Raw genomic sequence first — 22,394 nt, forward strand, 5'->3', positions numbered from 1 at the left:
GGTTATCCTGAGCTAGCTGCCCACTTACTCAAGATAATCCATACTTGCCAACTTTTCCTGGTTGGCTTCAGGGAGATCCCGGGGGAGGTGGGCGTGCGGGGGCGGGGCACGATGATTTGCATCATTTTGGCTCGCCCCCTAAACGACTGTCCAAATTTTGACCAATTACAGCAGGGGGCGGGGCTAATATGACACAAAATTTGTCATAAAGCCCCACCCCCGTCACTTATCTATCGCGGGGGCGAGAACCAGGAAGTTGTCCTGCTCTGCCAGAAATGTGGGAGTCTCCCGGACATTCCGGAATAGTAGGCAACTATGCGTTAAAGAAAGGCAGCTAATGAATCTCTAGAGACTTAAGTGTCTATTACATTTCTGTATCCATTACTGAAGTCATGTTGTCTTACCTGTCAGTCTTTGATTTAATCTTGGTCTCCATGAAAATGGCCACCTCCATAGGCATCAATACATGGACATAGGACACAATTTCTGAACTGTGTCATCATGCCACAGATGGTGAAGCCAACCACGTCTTGTACTGGCTCAGCATCAGGGAGAATGCCAGACTCTTCAGGGAGTGAGGGAGATCACCCCTAGTTCAGGGAGTCTCCCTGACATTCAGGGAGAGTTGGCAAATATGAGATAATCAAATCCTTGGAATAACAGTGGCAGAGTCCATTTTTCAAGTGGCATCTATATAATTAACAAGTATCAAAAGACAATTCCAAAAGTACTGGATAGTGTAGAAAGCAGACCTCAATCATTATTGATGATGTAAGAAAAAACCCTCAGCCCTGGAGGTTAGTGTAAAAAACAGACTGCTTGTCTTAATTAGTCCATCCACTGCCTAGTGCAAAAACTGTATCATCAGCCCTATCATTGTTAACAGAATTTCTATTACTTCTACAGAGGTGAGTTCCATTGGCTCCTGGAACTCACTGGAGGAGCAGCCGAGCGTTATCATCAATGACAGCACCAGTTGTTAGTGTTGGCCATTATATACTTATTACATACTTACACATACTAAAATACATGATTATACTGACAAAATGTATTAGTTATTTAATGTAAATGAACACGTTCCTCGGGTGCAAATATGACCAGAAACTTCTCTACATTATTGCAATGGTAAAAAATCTCTTCACCGTAATCCGAAACGTTTTTCTAGGTTGTTTGTCGTACGCCGGCATCCGTCCACGTTAGACTATCGTCAGCGCAGAGCGTGTCGGGAAACCGGAAGTCACTCCTGGTGCCTTGTGTGGTGTCCAAGGCATTGAACTGACGGGTTGCAGAGGGTCAGCGGGATCGAGGGGCTTCACGTTACCCCTGGAAGCTTTGTGGTTAGCGGGAGAGAAGAGGGAGAGAGTAGAGGTCGCCGTGTGTAAGAGGGACAGTACCTGGGTGTTATTATGAAGAGCAGCGTGGCCCAAGTGAAAGTGAGTGCTGTGTCTATTTACTTCCATCATCCTGTTCCTGTTCTTGTGGTCTGAGGTCTGTGTCTTTACATCAGGCTTAGGCAGTACGTGGTTCATTAGTTGTGGAAGTCCTCCCATCTCCTGCTATCTATAGCATGCTTAGACTTGTAGTTCTACAGCAGCTGGAGAGCTAAGATCTTACCTCTTTTTTTCACTGTATTGTACACCTGTAAATGTGCGTGAGGCATTTTTTTTTTTTTAATGTGACTAACTTCTGAGACAAAGAAGAAATTGGGACACAAAGTTGTGTGTTTTCTTTCTGTGTCAGTCTAGTAGTACATTTTGTTTACATTACATTATTCACATTGTATGCTGCCAGCAGGACATGTGTATAGCTATAACAAGGCAGGTTTTAATCAGTGTGACAATGTTGCAGTAGTGAATGAATATTGTGCTGTCATTCTGAGGACTAGATAAAAGACCAGATGAAAAGCACAGATCTAAAGGTAAATCGTGTCAGTTTGTATACATGAATCGCCAGACTGATTGGACCTTCAGTCGTAGGTATAATCGTTTGAGATAGCACGTTGGTCGGAAAAAAAACTTCAGTGTGTACTTAGTTTAAGAGAAGTCTTACCGCTTCACCATCCCGTGATTGTTGCATCTGTAAATGCGTGACCTGGCTTGTTGGTTATGTGTGTGCAGTGTTACTGGAAGCCCTGACTTGGGGTTCCACATTTAAAAATAAAAAACAAATACTTAAATTAACATTGTTGCACTTTGAACAAATGCTTGTATAACGCATTGTTTATTTTTAATATCCTGTACTGTTGCCATCTTGAGATGTATGTATCACAGCGATTGTTGTTAAATAGGCTTCTTTAAACTTTATATGGGAAAGCCTTCACCAGAGAAACCGGGCAAACCTTTTCGCTTGTGGTGGCTTCTGCCAGTGAAAGCAAAACAGTAGTCCTTGATGGAGAGGGAGAAGCCCTATCGCCAGCAACAATACACATTTTCTCCCTGTAATAAATAGACCCATAGGTGAGACATGTTTAAGGTAAAAACTGTTTTTCTTTCCTTTGACTGTTCTTGGCAGGAGTTAGATATTATTTATTTTTGTAATCCCTAAAATATTGTTAAAAATGTAAGATATTTCTAAGGGGCAAACTAAGTGCCCAAATGATGACAGTCAGGACTGGCACAGCAAGTGCAACAAATAAATGTGAGTGTTGTGATATTTTATTTTCATTTGTTCTGCACAAATTATGACCGCTCCCGGTTTCATAATTGTTGTCCAGTGTCTGAGATAAATCCCCCAATTTGAGAAGTGTCTTTGCTATCACTAATTGTGTTGTGAAGCTGGGTACACACCTGTGCAATCTTACTATAGATGCAATTTCTGTAACGATTTCACCAAAGATTGAAAGTCCAGATGAGCATGCAGATTCATGACTACACATCTACGCAATTTCCCTTCAGATCTGTGATCTTCATCTCTCATAACCATCTGTAACCATCTGCTGAAAAGATTGTGACTCTATACACACACTCTCTATATATATCTGCCTAAACTGCTGGTCATGAGTGCGTACACACTTTGACTAACACGATTCCATCTTTGATTGTGATTTAGGAAATTTATAATACCAAACCTACAGGTGTGATGTGTTTTGGTATGATGAAACATGATCGTGGGAGCGTACACACTCTTGCAATATCTGACCAAACAGTCTTGAATTGTTTGATCTCCACAATAATTGCATAGATGTGTACCCAGCTTTTTAGATCTTTTTCAATTGTTTCGCTAGTACGACAACATCATACTTGACAAGATGGACTTGCCAGTGTTTGAAGAACCGTGCATTGTGTTAGACAGTGTGTGTATAACATATGAATAAGTGCAGTAGTGATATAAAGTGAATATATTACAGTGGTTACATTATATATGTGTATAAATTTAGCCTTTAGAACATATCTGATAAATATTAAAGTGCTAAACATTGTTATGTTTACATTTTTTGTTTTGGTATTGCATTGATTTGTTTTCTATAGACAAATGAAGTATAAGTGGAGTGCTGCAGTGTTTCTTTTTATATGTTCTTTGATTATAAATTCATATCACAATAATGAAATAGAAAGATAAATGGACACGAACCTCAGAAAAATCGTTTTCTTAATTGTGCCACAGAAAATGTATGAGCTAGACTTTGCCTAAACAAGAAGATAACCTAAAACGCCTCAAAGTCCCACTCGCCCAAACTATTGTATTGCTGGAGGATTACCACACTTCAACTAGATTGACCAGAAGAGTTCTGGGTGAAGATGGAGTATGGGGGGAAATAAGTTCCATTGTGTGCTTTAACTAAATGAAGAACTCTGTCTAGTTTTTATTAAACTGGGTCTGCTTGCAAAGTCCTATAACAAGAATATTTTTATACATCCTTTAATTTTTACATTAGACTAATTCAAAGGGAACATAACAAATATTTCAGTGTAGAGTACGTTTTTTATTTGTGTTTTTTTTGTTAATTACTTTTGAATTGTGTTCAGTGTGTCTCTACAAAAGGCTTCACTGGTGTAGCCTAATATTTTGAAATCTCTTGCCTTAGGCCACTTAGTTAACCAGGTTCAGACTGCCTAGGTTAAAGGTATCGCTGTCCGCTTATTGGTGATGATGCACTTGTAGTTTATTTAGCACATAATCTTTTGATTAAAAGATTAAGCTACCATGACAGTCGTTTCTTGTGGAAATAGATCTAGCTGAAAAGAGCTGTAAGAAGGCAATTTAGGTATTTGCATAGTTTGTCCAGAAAGCTTTTGAAGTATAAATTGTCAGTGTACTCTACATCTGGACTCCAAGGAAAGCCAACCCAGACCTGATAACTAGTCACAATTGTGGGTTTTGTGGTTACACAGCAAAAGAAAATGGTAGAGTTTATAATGGGCAGTAGCATCTGGTGTACAATGTGCTCTCTGGCAGTGGAAGTTGAGCAGGATCTGTTTCTATACTGCATGATGAGTTTGGAATGGATTTTGGGGTATCAATAGGCAAACCAAATGAGAGTTAAGATCGAGCCATAAACCCATTAATTTATATTTGGGCACTAATGTTCTGTAAATTGTCTGCCTATTAATACCCAGTCTTGTTTTATAACTGTGCTGATCCCAAATTGTAAAGTGTTGCAGATTTGCTGCTGCTGTTTAAACAATGTTAATAATTTTAGTGTTGGTGCTTGAGTTAAACAGTAGATTAGGTGCAATACACTTTGCAATTTTAGCCTATGTCCCACATAACATGGACACTGTTTTATCGTTGTTAAAAACCAGCTTGTTTTCTATTATCCAATGTTTCACATGAGATTGCAGTACTATTATAAGGTCACAGGGTTGAGCTCTGCATATTCAAGATAACATCTATAAAAATATTTATATAGAAACTGAATTACAAAGTGTATAAATCTTTAACAAAAAAAAAACAGTAGTGGCCCCAGAACAGAGCCTTGAAAGGTGCCATAGGTAACATCTAGGTGGCTAGAGTTGGTGCTAGAGATTGATATAAACCAGGATTTTTCTGCTAAGTAGAAGTGAGAATGTTCCAGTGAGATATTGGAACAGATGTTTGCTCTACAGTATATTGTGAGCCAAAGTGTTAAACGCTTTTGCAAAATCTAGGAATATCGTCCTAGTCACCTGTCCCATTACATTCCATACTGGGTTTAATTCGATTTTTTTATAGGGCTGTTACTGTTTAATGCGGCGGTTCCCAAACTGTGCGCCGCGGCTCCCAGGGGTGCCGCGGCGCTGTCACTGGGGTGCAGCGGGCCAGCCTTAAAAAAGAAAGAGCACATACTTACCAATCCGCCGGGCGCTGGGACCCAGCAGCCTCCTCTCTCCCGCAGCTGTCACTGAATATCGACGTCTGTGACAGCTGCGGGAGAGAGGAGGCTGCTGGCGCCCGGCGGATTGGTAAGTTTCTGTGCTCTTTCTTTTTTTTATGGCTGGGAGAAGCGGAGGGGGACAGCGGGGCAGCGGAGGGGGACAGCGGGGCAGCGGAGGAGGGCAGAGGGGGGCAGCAGAGGAGGACAGCGGGGCAGAGTGCCTGGGGGCAGAGGAGGGGGCAGAGTGCCTGGGGGCAGAGGAGGGGGCAGAGTGCCTGGATGCAGAGGAGGGGGCCAGCGCGACAGAGGGCAGAGGAGGGGGCCAGCGCGACAGAGGGCAGAGGAGGGGGCCAGCGCGACAGCGGGCAGTGAGAGGTGACAGAGGGCAGAGGGGGGGGGGGGGGCAGCGTGAGAGGGGGCAGAGTGACAGAGGGCAGAGTGACGATGCAGAGGGGGAAGTGTGACAGAGGGCAGAGGAGGGGTAAAGTGTGACAGAGGAGGGGGACAGAGGGCAGAGGAGGAGGACAGCGTGACAGGGCAGTGAGAGGGGGCAGAGTGACTGGATGCAGAGGGGGCAGTGTGTCTGGATGTAGAGGGGGCATTTTTGCATACAACTAAATAAGTATTTCTGTCCTGACCTAAATACTTATTACATTTTTTTGACCTAACTACTTCTAAAACAGGACTGCTCAGTAATTATTTTGGAGGGGTGCCTTGAAAAAATTTGGAGACTCTAAGGGTGCTGCGAACTGCAAAAGTGTGGGAACCACTGGTTTAATGGTTTGGTTGAAATCCAGATTGAAACGAAATAAGGAAATTTGTTCTTTTTGTTAAAGCTGCTGATTTGGTATTGAACACATTTTCTCTACTTTGTCCACTATAGGCAATAAGGAGAGAGGTCTAAAATAATCTAACTCACTTTTGTGGATCAGAAGGACTCTAGCTATTTTCCATGCCTTGGGCATGTGACCAGATGACATAACAGAGTTTAGTAAGGATACAATAGATTTTAGTAATGAACATGGAACAAAGGTGTAGAAATTTTGACTGACTGCTCTGGCCCACATTGGTTATTTAGTTTGATTGATATGAGCTCATGTGCTGCCTCCTCTTGACATACTGGAGCAAATGTGAACTTTTCATTATATTTTGTGGGGGGAGGTGTTGTATGAGTGTGCTCAAATAGTATGTACATCTCTAAATTCTTGTTATGATTATGCTTCGCAGTTAAAGAAGCTGCACACCCCACAGTGGTTATTGAATGTATTTGCAATAGTATTGTTGACAAAGAGCGCTGTATCATTGTTGATGGCACAAATAAATTATCAATGACCATTCGGAATGCTTGGATTTAAGTGTTTTGATAAAAATTGTCAGAGTAATATTGGGCATTTGCATCTTCTGCCTGTATTTATTCTGAATGTGCCTGCAATGAAATCACTTTACTTTCCATGCCTTCCACGGTCCTCTTTGGAGTGGTATAATTCCATAAGTTCGGAAGTGACCCAGGGAAGATAACCCTCATGCATTCTGGCTCTGCTGAATGGCGCATGCGTGTCAGAGTTTTAGGAACTTATATTAAAAATTCTCAAATCCTTTGTGGGCTTTAAATTGATTGTATACCAGGGGCAGTTATCAAGGAAATAACCAAGGTTAAATTATTTTGAATGTTTTTGTGTGCAGCACTTTAAATTTTAAATTTTACAAATTTGATTTTAGGTACCCAATAAGCTATTGCATGGTCACTAAAATTGTCAAATACACTAGCAGAGTAGTAGATTCGGTTACAACAGATTAAAACAATCTAGTTTAAGAGTGAGTGTTTTAAGGAATTGAGATTGGTCCTCATTGCTTTACATTTATTTATTTAAAATTTCAGTTGTTGTGGTCAATTCAGATTAAAATTCCCGAGAACAGCTTGCTTTTTGGACTTGCAGAAATCATACTGCCCAGAACATTTCATATCGGAGACTACAAAGAGTTTTTAAAGGGTCAATAGATGCCCACAGTAATGACTGGATTGGTGAAGGGATGATATTTTACAATTAAGCATTCAAATCTATATGTAAACATTAAGTTGTTGCCATTCTAAAACTCAGGAATCCTCTACATGGAATAATACTGCTCATATTCTTTAGCACTATCTTTCTTAGAAAGCTGTGTATACCTGAATGGCAATGCATGCATCCCTAGTCTTAGGGTTCAGACATGTTTCTCTAAATATTATGACTTTATATATTTATATTTATGCATAAAGCAACAGGCAGATAATTCATCCAGTTGAGGTATTAGACCGTGAATCATTACATGGAGCACAGAGAGCCTGTTTGGAAGCTTGAAGGAGAAACTGTCAGCACATAGAAAAAGGGAAGGACCAGGATGTGCTCAAACATCACCTTAGAGCCAGCATGAGAATGAATAGACATTGGTAGGATTGTGAGAGAGTCTGCTGGACATATAGATGGATGGATGCCTTCCTTTTTGTACTTGCTACCAATATATGTTGCAAAGTTTTAAGCTTTTAAGAAACACAAGGTGTATAACTACAGTGAATATAGATTTGAGGGAAGGGGATCTTGAACAGTGGTTAGATCATGATCATAAACAATATTACTGCTGGTAAAATGTTCATAAATGCAGATTAAACAAGAGAATATGTAAGACTTCTATCCAGAGGTTTGGCAGAAAAGTGGTGGGTAAAGGAGATATGGTCTCTGAGGGAGCTGCCTGGCAGTGGAGATCTCAGGTGCAGAAATGAATAAAACTCAATTGCGCTTTAAATAAATATTCTTTGGGAAAAACATCAAACTATCTTTTAGCTCTGTCCTTTAAAGTGGTTGGCAAACACAGGATTTGTAGAGGGTGGTTTCCACAAAGCCCCACCAGGGTGGGCATAACCAGCATACAAGGGGCAGGGCTACCATTTTAGGCAGTCCTGGCTGCCCTCCATTCCTTCAAATACACTGTCAATCCCGTGTGCACTATTGGTAGGTGGATTAATAATAGATAGATGAGCAATATTTTTTATAATAGGCAGCTGTAACTTACAAACAGACCTAAAGATCAGTGTACCAGAAATTGAGCAGTATGTGTGTTAATCAGTAGTTCAGAGCTGGGTTACACAAGCTCCTGAAACGCACTATTATTCTTTTTATATGCTGTTTGTAAGATGGCTTTTCATTGTTTATTTACAGACATTCGCATGAAACCCACTGGTTTTTAGTGAGCAGACAAGATGTGCACTTTGTAATATAATGTGCCCATTTTACAGCTAAGCATGTGACTGTTTTGTGACAAAACATACCTTCATTGCCAGGACAACAAATAACTCCATATCTTGGATAGAGCTAACAAATGTCTTAATAGTTTCTGACAAATTATTGTAAATGTAAAAAAAACAACATTTTGAGATATATTTTTTGAAAAAAAGTATATTTTTGATTTTAAAATGAATTGTTATCCAAATACTTATCACCTGTGACTCAGTACGAATCTTTATTGAAATTTTCAGAGTTCGAGTTATGACAAAAGGGATTCTCGCCGAGAAAGCTCCTCTCCAGAGGACAGGTATGACATAATAATATTCTTGCTTGCACTATGTGTTTTAACCTCTTCTGACTACAGCTGGGCCAAGGGCATGGATTACTTTCTACATGACTTGAATCTGTGTGTGTGTACTTGGAAGATGACGCTCAACACAGTTCGATAGCAATGGTGCATTCATACTCCAACTGCATTTACCAACATGCCTGACAATAATCCAAGTTATTTAAATCAGATTTTTATCTGGCATCATGTTTGTTTTATAATGTAAATTGTCTGCCTATTAATACCCAGTCTTGTTTTATAACTGTGCTGATCCCAAATTGTAAAGTGCTGCAGATTTGCTGCTGCTGTTTAAACAATGTTAATTATAGTGTTGGTGCTTGAGTTAAACAGTAGATTAGGTGCAATACACTTTGCAATTTTAGCCTCTGTCCCAACAAAATAATGTTTTTCATTATTGCAGTGGCCAGCTTTAAGATGTATCATTGTTTCACAAGTTAGTCATATGCAATGAGGGTTCAAAGTTGTTTTAAAGTGGAAAGGATGGAATTTGCAGTGACTGTTTCTCATATGATGGACATACTCACACATTCTAGCCATAGTAAGATACTTGCTCTAGTTCCCTTATGTCTAACTCTTGATATCAACTTCAAAAACCGAGGTATTAATTGTTAAAAGTCTGAAGGCAAATATGAGGGGAAAAATTATCTTGTTTAAAATATTTTGGATGTATGGTCTTTCTCTTAACCTTTCAGAGAGACTAGGGAACTCTGTATATATCCAGTCCAATAACGTGACAACTCTGGCATACCTGAACAGATTTTAGTCCTGCTCAAGGTTACAGACCAAAAGTACTGGCTGTCCGTATGGAAGTTAAAGTTAGTATTGATTTAATAAGCAGGGATTCTATAATACAACTATTTCTAAAATTAGGAACTTTTTGTAGCATTTATACCCAAATAACAGATCTCATGATCTCCAAATCAGCTCTGTATTACTTTTCTACCATTATCTGGTGGTCACAAATATTTAAATCTAAGATGCCCTCTTGTTCTAGACCGCAGTAGCAAGCAATACAATCATGGTGTTAGTGTGCAGCTTCACGTCAGAGCGCCTCAGGAATTGGAATTCTCTTTGCCAGCAGCTCCCCACTTTTTAATCTGGATGGTTTGTGTTTCTTTTCAGAAATATTAACAAACAAGAGCAGTGCTCTCCTGGGGTAAATCTAGGAGTTACCAGATATCTGAAATCACTCGGTCCATTTAAATCTGTTTTTGGGACGGACTCAATCTAATGTGTTTATCTAGCGAGCACACATACATTTCGCTAACTTGGATAACATATGACTACCTCAATATACAAGAAAAGAAACAACTGTGCTTATTTTTTATTTCTGTCGGTTGTAGATATCGGGAAAGAGAGCGGTCCCTGTCTCCACGTGATAGAGACTACTCTGATCGCAGTAGAGGCTACAATGATCGTGACCGGTATGATGATTGGCCAAGAAATGGGCGCTATGACAGATCAGAGGATATGAGGCAAGTGCCTGTGATGGTGGGGTAGGTAAAACAATGAACCGAAATACAGCCAGGGTTTGAAGCTGCAGTTTTTCTGTTATAGTGTAACTTTTTAAGTGAATGTTTGTTTTACTGCGGGTTAGAGCAGTCACGTTAAACTAATGTTTTTACAGCTATCTAAGGCCATCTTCTAGTCAGCAGTCTTCAGCCGACACGTTGAAATTAAATAAAATGTGCGCCATACCCTTCTAATCTCTTCCATGTCTTTCTACAGTCCCCTAAATTAAAAACAATCCAAAAACTGTTCTAAAGCTTTAGCCTCTAAAGTAGCAGACAGGAAATGTTTTGTAGTCTTTGAAAACTCAGCTTCATCAAATACTCTCCAAGTACCTAAATTATACAAATGACAAGTCTGAAACTTTCTGAAGCTGTCAGTGTGTCAAGACATGCCTTCTAAGTCCCTTTTCTGGGCTGTGCGCCTCCCTGAGAACGGTCATATAAATAAAAATTACAGGTATTGAGTAGTACACGTGATCTTATTCATATTTCTATGCCGACCCACATTTCCAAGTTCTAGCTCTTTCCTTTTTTACATCAAAGAATGGTTATGTTCAATAAAATGTTCCCAATGTCCCTGTCTCATGTTTTATTACAATAGTTTCCAGCTGTGGTTTTGAGTTTGTACACAGTGTAATACTCGCAGGTGCAGCATTGCAGTACGTATAGACTTCTCTCTTCTCTCATTGTCAGAAGCTAAATGTTCTTTTTGAAATCATAATGGATGTTTTTAGTTGTCTTGATACTAAATGGTATAGTGTGTATATATATAGAGCAATGTTTAATCTTGTCCCAGGGAGAGGGACAGAGACCGATCAAGAAGAGATACAGACAGAGACTCGGATCGAAGGCGAAACAGAAGACCGTCTCCACCAGCCAGGAAGGGCGATACTTCTCCACCGATGAGGAGAGGTGAAGAACGAACAGAAGAACAAGCCATGACTGAGCCTCCAGTAAAGAAAAAGAAAGATGACTTGGATCCAATTCTTACCCGTACTGGTGGAGCTTATATTCCTCCTGCTAAGCTGCGTATGATGCAAGAGCAGATAACTGACAAAAGCAGGTAAGTGTCCCCCACAGTCGTGTAGTAACCGTTCTATTTTGATATCGGCTGCCACAGCTTTTTTTGTTGTAGCACTCTAATCATATAGTTCAGTTTACATCTTTGGTTCCGACTGAATGTCTGATATTGTTTGTGTTGGCTAGTCTTTGTTCACTGCGTACATCAATGGATTAAATACATAACACTGCCAATGAAAAGGTAAAATTGGATCCATAAGTACTGGATAGCTGAGTTAAGCTTGCATAACGTTATACAGTTTAGATGCCCTCTCTGCGCTCAGCATGTCACTATCCTTTGTTGAAGTTTGTACCATTGTTTTTACTATTTTATTAAATATGACCACCTGCGTAGTATAAAAGAAAATGCAGATTACCTTTTACGTTTGAGTTATGGTAAAGTTTAATATAATGCACTTGTGATGCTTATATGCATAAACTCCTGTAATGTGTTACAGTGTGTTCTGATGACATTGCTTGTAGTCAATGAGATCTGGGGGTATATATTTGCTAAACTGTGGGTTTAGCAAAAAGTGGAGATGTTGCCTATAGCAACCAATCAGGTTCTAGTTAGCATTTATTTAGTACATTATACAAAATGACAGCTAGAATCTGATTGGTTGCCATAGTCAACATCTCCACTTTTTTAACCCACAGTTTAGTAAATATATACCCCCGACCTCATTGACTACAAGCAATGGCATCAGAACACACTGTAACACATATTAATTACAGGAATGTATGCATATATTTTTATAGATTTTTTTTTTTTATTTTGCTTGGTGTTCTATGTTTTATGTAGGTTTGTTGTTTGTTTTTCTTTGGGAGGGGGGGGGGGTGGGTTATGCACATGGAACCTTATTTTGGCACCCAAAAGGCTGGAAAACTCTCTAATATGATGTATAATGCTCTTGCATTGATTGAAATTCTTGCTGGCACTCTCTAATCCATCTAAAGTGCTGTAGTTTGGCGTACTTGCTGCAATTTCAATGTCCCGCACTCTTGTCCAAGGAAATTGCTTATTTAACCTGACAGCTCCTCTTATAAAGATTCTGCTTGCAATCTGGCACTTCAAATATATATATAGCAAAGGGAAAAAGACCTGCAGGGAAGCAGGTTGGCACAGAGATTGTGTGTGGGTTGATAAAATAAAAGTAGCACAATAGATTGTATACAGTTATTTAGATAAAGAGCGACTTTCACAGAACTGTTACGGTATAGAATGAAACCTACGTCTGCATGAGCTGCCTATATCTTAATTGTAGGTTCTACTGTTTTTACATAAAAATACAGTATCTGATAAAACGTTTCATGCAGTTCTTTGTCTTATAGCAGTTCGCTCGCGCTCAATATAAAAGAAAATAGCTGATGCTACATTATTACTAAAACTTTAATTGTGTCAGAGGTGGGAGGAAAAGCAATATGAACAAGAGCTCTGTACAAAGATACCAGCTGACAGGATTAATTTCTAGGAATCAAATGGAAGTCAGTTGGAGGCAGCTTAGGAACAACCAACTTCTTTGGTGTCTTTGGAGAAACTACCAATTTACTATAATATTTGAAAGATATCAACTGATATTGTGTCTTTCCCTCCTCCAGTAAAAACATTTCCATTATAAATATACTATTATGACTTGCGTCTACCCCACAGACACTTTTCAGCACTGACTGTCAGTTGCTGCATCTTCTCCATTACTGAGCATTTCTCCCTCCCTATAATGTGACCTAACATAGCCCCACCCCCAAAATATACGTTTTAGTTGCTAAGGATATTTCAATGAATTTAGGGAATTTGCTGAATTTAAAAATGAATGTATTTTTTTGGAATGGCTCTACGTCTTGAGATAATGGATACCCTCAGTTAATAGGAGACTTAGCCATAACACGTGCATTTGCACCTTTATTTCTGGGTTTCTCAGTATATTCTTGAGGCATTTGGGGTAGCAGGAAAACCACACCATAGGCTGTTCCAGTGGGAGTCCTGAAGGAAGTTTTCAGGACTTGTATTTGTAGATATATTTTTGTTCTTATATGGCTTATCTTGGTTGTTAGAACAAATTGTATCCCTGTGATGGGCACATAATGTACTGTATTCTGTATATAATAGGGCAATAACACCCCCACCACATTATACTGCTGACATCACCATAGTTGAATGTTCCAGTATGTCCTATGACTTTCTAACAAGGTGTTGGCAGTGATATAGGGAGGTGAGGTTCTCTTACATGCTGCTTGGGTAATGGCGTTGGTTTTCCCTGCTAGATATGGAAGGGAATGTATGAGGCTGTTGATGTTTGCAGAGGTTGCTGTAACTCAAACCATGGGAGGTAGGTCATTCTTTTGAGGTTATATCAAATGACTTTTTAAAAGGTATGTTTTTCCTTTGTGTGCTGCCAAATTGATGTGTTGTATTATGCTATGGGTTACAGCACATTGGTTGTATATAGTACATGAATTTTATTTGTCCTTTGCATTTACTCCTTTTCTGTTTAACAGCTTAGCTTACCAAAGAATGAGCTGGGAAGCATTAAAAAAGTCAATCAATGGTCTCATTAACAAAGTGAACGTATCAAATATTGGGAATATTATACAGGAGCTTCTTCAGGAAAACATAATTCGTGGACGGTAAGCTGTATTTACTTTGTTTAATTATTTTGAGATTTTATTTTGTAATCTAATAGATAACATATCCTTGTTTCTGTCTTAATTGGATAGTTCATAATCAAATCTTATCTACAGTTATTTTTTGGTTATATACTGATAAACTAGATGCAGGTCTATTTGTGTGTGAAGCCCTATTGACTTGTCATGCAGTGGAGACTGTAGAAGTTGGCTAGAAGTCTCATAAAAGACTTGTATTTGACCCAAGGGACCTTGGGTGGACAGCCATGCTCTAGGAAATGACACAACCTATGCATAAACACTAGTATATCCATCTATATAGTTAGAGTTAAAGATGTTTTTGGTTATTGAACCCTAAACTGCTTTTTTTTTTTACCTTTTCAGAGGGCAGCTGTCCAGGTCTATTCTCCAAGCACAGAGTGCGTCTCCCATTTTCACCCATGTCTATGCTGCAGTAGTAGCAATCATCAATTCCAAGTTCCCTCAGATTGGAGAGCTCATACTCAAGAGGCTTATTCTAAATTTCCGTAAAGGATATAGAAGAAATGATAAGGTATTGAAACATCTCTCATGACTATGAATTGCTTTGGTAGTCACTGTGGGGATTATTTTTCCCATGGCTGTTAAAGATGTCGGTCTATTCTACTTTGCCTTATATAATGTGTATGTAAAATGTTATACTGGTGTTTGTGTTAAACATGAGCCCAAGTTCTACAGCATAAAGAACATGTTTGTATGTGCATGTTTAAAGTGCATGTATGTATTTTGCCATCCTGCTATATTCATTTAAGAGAAAACAAAACTCTAACCCTTGGAGTTGACTATTTCGGCATTCTGTGTTTTTGGAAAAAATTTGAACAAAATCAAAAACCCTACCTCACATTCGTACTTTAGCGTTGAAATCCTTGGCTCTGTACCCTACAGGTTAAATGCATCTTATTACATATCAAATGCGTAGAGAATTGAGTCTTTCTTGCATTTTTAATATGCCTTAAATGCATTGCAAATACCCATGTGTGTGTCACCAAAGAAAGATGCTTGCGTTTGTAATGATATTTTCATAACTGCTAACTACAGAAATAATTCTGGTTTCTTGTTTCCTTCAGCAACTTTGTTTGACATCTTCAAAGTTTGTCGGTCATCTGATTAATCAGAATGTGGTAAGTTCAGATTTTAAATTTCTTTGTGTTTGTGACGTATTTAAAGTATTTAGAAACAAGGTGGTCTCCTTTATGAAATATGGTGCACAGGAAACCGAAGAAACTGTGCCTATATAGCTACCAAACAAGCTTGATTTTATTTTTTTAATTTTAAAATAATTGTTTTGGAAGGTGCGATATTTATTCTCCTCCCTTTGTTTTTTAACAATTACTTTTTTTTATCATGAAGACAGACCTGTATATTTACATTGCTCTTGGATGTGACATAGAATTGCTCTATTGATGCAGTTGTAACCAATGCACACAACATATCTGAAGTGGATTACACCAAAGGCAAAAAAATAAGCACCTCTATTTGGATGAGTGAAAGGCTGTGGTGAAAAACAAAGGAGGAAGCAAGAAATAGAAGCAATGTTTTGTTAAACTTGCAGGAAGCCTTGATATAAATGATTTAAATATTCTCAGAAAGCACTGCATGCTATGTAGGCACTATATAAATAAGTATAATAAATTAAACTTCTTAAAAGCTAAGTTCTAAGGCACCCTCCAAGGTAGTATTTGACAACAGCGTTATTTTGAGGTTAAACTTACAACCACTTCATACAGTAAAAAAGAAAAAAATATAATTCAGTTGCTCACTCTTAAACACATTAAATATAAAATCCATTGTAAAAATACAAAGTTCAGACTTGTTTATTGCAACCAAGCTGCTAGTCTCCTGGGTATATTGCCAGTAACCCCAAAACAACAGCTAAAACAAATACTGAAGGAGCCACACTAATTGGTTCCTAAAAATCATGGTCCAACTATGGAAAGCTAATTCCTGTAGATCACAGGCATGGGGGCGTGGTTGGAGGGCAGAAGGGGCGGGGCACTGTAATTTGCGTCATTTTGGCTCCGCCCCCGCAAAATGCAGTTTTCTCGCAGGGGGTGGTGGCGGCGCCAAAATGACGCGATTCACCACAAATCGCATCATTTTGAGGAGCATGTTGCCATATGCAGGATATTTGCCTGCTCTCCCGGGAGACCTACCCGAATTTCAGGAATCTCCCGGACTTTCCGGGAGAGTTGGCAAGTATGAAATAGTCTATAGATTGTAAGCTGGTGAGCAGGGTCCTCTTACCTCCTTGTCTGTCTGTATTACCCAGTGTAGTTTAACTACCATATTTGTTCCCAACAACATTGTAAAGCGCTACGGAATTTACTGATGCTATGTAAATAAATGTTATTGATGATAAATGTTGATGGCAGAATATTTAGATGTTTAGGAACCAATTAGTGCCGATCCTTCAGTTTTGTTTTGACCTTGCCACCACCCCACTCCTGAAGTCCATTTCTAATCTGAATAACGGTACACTAGGGATGTCTACCTGTGCGACACCCACCAGAGATTCCGAAATGGATATTTTCTATCATTCTGTATTTGTTTGCTGCCAACCAGCTCTTCACAAATGATGAAATTATATTATGAACTTTAAAGAACCACCATGGGATCTGTAAACTGCTATATCAGAAAAATAATCGTAACTGTTTGATTTAAAATGAGATATTGCAAAAAAAAAATAAAAAAATGGTGTCCTGCTGTTTATAGATCTCTCATCCACACTACATATTACACTTCCATTCTCACAAGCAACCAGACCTATTGTTTTATGGTGGAGAATGCTAAAATGCATTACACCACTGTATAGGCTGGTATCCTTTATTATGGCTGTGAAATTGGAAATTAAGTTAAAGAGCAATATTGTTTTCCTGTGTATTATGTGACACACCAGGGATATCTATATCTTGGTGTTTAGTGGTTTTCTCTATAACTCTCTTAAAAAACTCACATTCTGTTAGACTGAGGATTTCTTATCAGACTTATAATTGTATATATGTATACTTTATTCAAGACAGATATGCTTACATATATAACTTTATTTTAACTCCTATAGGACCATTTTATTATTTTACCATTATTGGGAATGACTAATATTTCCTAGTCTACCCAAGTACATTTTATAGCAAATTGTACATTCTTTTGGTAGTATATTGTGATTAATACCTTAAAACAAAAATCCATAGTTGTTTTTTTATGCAGTTGTTGTTTTGTTTATTTAGACTTTTTAGGGATAACTGATGTGTGCATGGATATTCACTCATTGCCAAAATAAAAGTTGTATATAAATGCTGTGTTTGGGATTTTTCTATATTTTTTTTTTTTTTTTTTTTAACTGTTAATGCAATAACATTAGCTTAGCTAAGTGACATTGAACCTAAGGTTAGAGTATGTTAATGGCTACTTGAACGCCAGGGAATGTCAGTGCATATAGAACCTGATAAACGTCCGGGGCAGCATGGGTTGTTTTAACTTATTAAGACACACCTATCTGTAATCCCATATCTGCAGGCATTTTAAACAAGCTTTAGCAAATAAAACAGGAAGGAGCTTTGGAGATGCAGGTGAAGGCTGGGATGTCTGCCTGCGGCCCATCACTCACATAGAAATTACTTGATGTTTGTATGCCTTGAGTTTTATGCCAGTTATTGATACCTTGGCTGCTTCTGCCCACTCTTGTTTATAAGAAAGGTTCAAAAGATTTTGTGTGGTCATCAGCCTATCTGTTAAACCCTATATCACCTGATATGGCACAGTTATATTTATAAAGGAACTTGCATTTAAATGTGTTTTCTTTATTCAGTTCGATACGAACTTAAAATACAAACGGATTCAGGTTTAAAAAAGGCATCATGTCTCATTTCCAAATGTATATGTAATTGCTTCCATGGCTTAACAGTGCTGGATATATTGTATTCCATGCCTGGATAAGTTTCACAGAATGTTAGGAATTGGCAATTGTGAACTATTCACTTTGGCACATGTGGCTGTGCCTACTGAGCTATGACTAGCCTTTTACTCGCCAAAAATATTAGAACGTGATGGTCATTTGGTTGTTTAAAGCATAATATGCCAGCCTGTGCCAGATTTTCTTCCCTCTTCCTCAAGTGCATAGGCTAGGAACTATTAAATTAATTTCTGTTCTTTTAAATCTCCCCAGTAGACTGTTATTGAGTGCTTTGCTATTAATGTGGCCAGAGCCAAACATGCGATTTGAAAGTGTTCATTTTATTCTCTTTTAGCAAGTGTGTTATTATAGCATGCCGATGTCACTGCTGTTACAGCTGTAGTTTTAGTAGAGGAGCACCGTAGCAAGTTAGCAACATTTCTGTAGTAAAATTAAATGCAATTATTTGTAGCATATGTATCTTAATGGTAGTTTTAAGTTTGAATGTTTTCTATACTTCTTTATGTATGATCCTTTTTTAAGTCTTAAAATGGTCTAGTAGATTTTCAAAATTTTCTGTAGTTTTTCTATGCTTGTAACTTAGTTTCTTGATTTTTTTTTTTTTTTTTATAGGGCTTATTTGTGTAAGAGGAATGGTTTGGTCTTTCTATAAAGTTGATGGACTTGTTTCATAAAAAGTGTCACTTGTACCTGTAAAGTAGAAAAGCAGTAGTTCTATGGGTGATGGGGTATTTTGAAGGATTGTGGTCTTAAGTGCTTAGGAATTTGTTTTACATAATTTCACATATATATTGGTTTGTGTTCGTTACATTAGGCCCATGAGGTGCTAGCGCTGGAAATGCTGACCTTGTTATTGGAACGACCTACAGACGACAGTGTGGAAGTTTCGATTGGATTTGTAAAGGAAAGTGGGCTTAAGCTAACTCAAGTAACACCCAGAGGTATAAATGGTAAGTGGTTGCTGTATAGTGTCTTGGCTGACGGTACATTACTCTCCTCATTAATTTTAATGCTTGGAAAGAGCTGAACTTTAACTTGAACAAGACTTTGTTTTTCTGTGCTGGAGACATCAAGGTAAGCACCTGCCACGGGAATTGCTTGAATATATTATAGGTAAAACATGTTTATTATGGATGGCACTTAGCAAATGTCGCCTTTGCCATCTTAAAACCAATCTTTTACAGCACATACATCTGATACATGCATACCCACTTATTTTTAATATAATAAAAGTTTTGTTTTTTTCCTGGATACCAATGTTTTTTGTTCTCTTTGTGAAGCCACTGACTTTTTTTTGTTTTTTTTTTGGTTCAAGAAATTTGTTAAGTGGACTCCACTAATTGCACTTCCCATCTGAGCATGTGTTACCATTGGTAGTGGCCTTTACAACACTAAATGATTAGTATATTCGTGGTGATGCCTCCCCTTGGTCCCTTACTTACCCTTTATTACTTGCCTGTAATAAGGACCTGTGCAGAAGAGATGCTGGATCTGTCATTGTAGGGCCAAAGAAGAGTTGAGGGAGTCAAAACACTCATTCAAATGAGACTGCTCCTGATTGGTTGCTTGTACTACTTGTTTAGTCAGAGACCAGTTTCCCAGAGGTGCAAAACCCCTGGACCAGTCACTGAATGATGTGTTGCATGGAGGCTTTCTGTTATTTTGTGTCATTTTGCAAAAACATTTGGCTTAAATCTCAAAACATTTGTTTTATTTGCTATTAAGTGCAGCATTTGTATTCCCTGTAGCTATATTTGAACGTCTTCGTAACATCTTGCATGAGTCAGAAATAGACAAACGTGTCCAGTACATGATTGAAGTCATGTTTGCTGTGAGAAAGGATGGCTTCAAAGATCACCCAGTTATCCCTGAAGGACTTGACCTGGTAGAGGAAGAAGACCAGTTTACACACATGCTTCCTTTAGAAGACGATTATAACCCAGAAGACGTACTTAGTAAGTCTCACCGTTACATATATCACTCCATTGATGGAAATCTGTGACAGTCTGCACAAATATTTGTTTGCAGCATAAATCAAGATCATTCAATTGTAGAAAAATCTGTCATTTTTGAGCTATAGTTTCTTTATCATTATTCTCTAATGCTTTGATGTGCTGTTATATATGATATATATACTGTGTGTGTCATTATACTGTGTATATCATTCATATAATTATTTTATATATCTGCATTGAAACTAGAATGCTGTGATCATTCAATATAGTTTTAACCCTTGCTTTGTGTTCCCCAGGCATTTATTCCCATTAAAAAACATAACCAAAAACTTTAGAGCTAGATAATTCGGTACTTTGGGCACATTCCTTATATTTTTATTCGTAATGCATGTTTAGACGTGTTTACGTCTCTCCTGCTTTCTTTGCAATGCGGTGGTATAAGGGACTTATTAGACGCGCCTGCCGCAAGCACAGATCAATATGTCTGGACTTTCTCTGCAGGTGATGGTGACCACTAACCTTTTTTTAGATGACTAAATGATTGATTGGTTTTATATGCTGACACAGGGCTTATTAATCATTACTAATACTTGAGCTCACTTAGTAGGGGGCATATATGAAAACTGGAGCACAGAAACTGCTAAAAAAAGTGTTGTCAGCGCAGTTTTAATAAATAGTTTCAACAGTCAATGAAAATTCCCTGCACAGACTTTAGAAATGCTCCACTTGCTGAAGGGCCGGGAGTACCAGTGACTTTGTGTTTGGTCATATATAGATAGATGTTTCTATCTTCCTGTGTGGGTGGGTTTTTCTTTCTCTTCAAAATATGGGTAGCCCTAAAACCAATTCCTTTAGCATCAATGATTGCACCTTGCTTTACATAAATAATTGGCCTATGAGATGGGTGTTTAAAGCCCTGGCCTGATATCCTATGGGAGAGGAACATGAACGCCAGGAGTCAGGGGAACATGGTATTTCCGTTTTCCCATGGTATCCATAAATCTTTATGACACATGTATCTTAACAAACATTTCTCCTAACATTCTAGCTACAACCACTATCAAACACCTAGAAATATATTGCATCACTTTTATTGTGAATGTTAATAAATTAAATTGTTTGCAGATGTTGAGTTTTGTTAGAGAAGACCAGACCTAAACTATCTAGTCTTTAGTATTTAGGTATAAATATCTGCAAAATGGATATTTTACATTCTTTCTTGTATTTATCTACAGTTTTTCTAGAGTTCACTAATGTGGACACTTAACTCCTGAGTTTTTTTTATTTCTGCTTCAGATTATCACATATGAGTATTAAAATGCAGATTTAGTATTTGATTTAATTGGTAGGATAGGCAATCTTTTAACCTTTTCAATACGTTTGTCTGAAGCTTCAGTGTGTCCTGCAGATGAGCTTTATGTAGGGGCATTGTGATAAGGAATGAGTCCTGTGCTGTTTTCCACCTAGTAGTGAACAGTTACAGGATGGTAAGTGCCAAAACTTCGCAGACCTACTTTTCTGAACAGGCACGTTAGAGGAACACAGTACTGACACCTGTCTGAGTGAGCCCCAGTAATAGTGACATGCCCTCTCTTCTTCCTCATTTTCACACAATGTCTTCGGCAAGTGAGGTGGAAGAGGCAAATGGAAATTATTAGTCAAATTCCTAAACTAAGCACTCTGGAACTTAGTATCCAGCATGATCTCCATGTGATACAATATTGATTAGGAAAATAATTTTTACATTTTGTCCCTAAAAGATTTCCAGTAGGTTGTGTTTTGTATGCAGCATTTAAAAAAAAGTTAATAATAATTTAAAAAAATATATGAAATCTCCAATGTTGATTAAAATGTCCTACTTATCCCTCAGGGGCCACACACGGGATGCCTTCTTGTTCATGAACACCACTCTGACCACCATTCTGTGAATAACACACCCAGAACTAGGAAGAAAGAACCGGTGGAATCATTGATAAAGTATTAGAAGTGCTGTTTGCAAAGTTATAGATCATAAAGATCAATTGTCCCTTTTAACAAAGCACCACCGGCAAACTAAGTGGGTGTACAGACTTTAGTGGAAGTAGATAGCAGCACTTATAGATGACAAAATTGAGGCTTATAAAATATATTATTATTAAGCAGTCACTGGATTGTAAGCTCTGTCATGAGCCCTCCCTCCCTATATTTGTATCTGCTTTGTATGTCCCCATGTTATGTATGTTGTGTTTACCCCACTGCACAGCGCTGCGGAGCACTGTGGCACCTTACAAATCAACCATAATAATATATGTAATCTGTTATTTTATCTTAGTATGGGATCTTCATGTCGTTTTCGTAATATTTTTTTTTTATTTTTTTTTTCTTTCCCCTTTATATAGGATAAACTTTTTATTTGG

At 38.2% G+C, this 22,394-nt stretch overlaps 1 protein-coding gene across 1 annotated transcript in view; it reads left to right on the forward strand.

Annotated features, from left to right (window-relative positions):
• Window positions 1-1,190: 1,190 nt before the first annotated feature.
• Window positions 1,191-22,394, forward strand: part of CWC22 (CWC22 spliceosome associated protein) — a 65,812-nt gene continuing 44,608 nt past the window's right edge. Inside the window, exons 1-9 of the mRNA XM_075180506.1 lie at window positions 1,191-1,433; window positions 8,805-8,860; window positions 10,246-10,381; window positions 11,214-11,476; window positions 13,969-14,097; window positions 14,479-14,647; window positions 15,201-15,254; window positions 18,858-18,993; window positions 19,792-19,998. Of these exons, the coding sequence (XP_075036607.1) occupies window positions 1,407-1,433; window positions 8,805-8,860; window positions 10,246-10,381; window positions 11,214-11,476; window positions 13,969-14,097; window positions 14,479-14,647; window positions 15,201-15,254; window positions 18,858-18,993; window positions 19,792-19,998 (1,177 nt within the window). The 5' untranslated portion in view covers window positions 1,191-1,406. The remainder of the gene's footprint in view (window positions 1,434-8,804; window positions 8,861-10,245; window positions 10,382-11,213; window positions 11,477-13,968; window positions 14,098-14,478; window positions 14,648-15,200; window positions 15,255-18,857; window positions 18,994-19,791; window positions 19,999-22,394) is intronic.

This window comes from Mixophyes fleayi, chromosome 7 (genome assembly GCF_038048845.1).
Source record: "Mixophyes fleayi isolate aMixFle1 chromosome 7, aMixFle1.hap1, whole genome shotgun sequence".
NCBI classification, from domain to species: Eukaryota; Metazoa; Chordata; class Amphibia; order Anura; family Limnodynastidae; genus Mixophyes; species Mixophyes fleayi.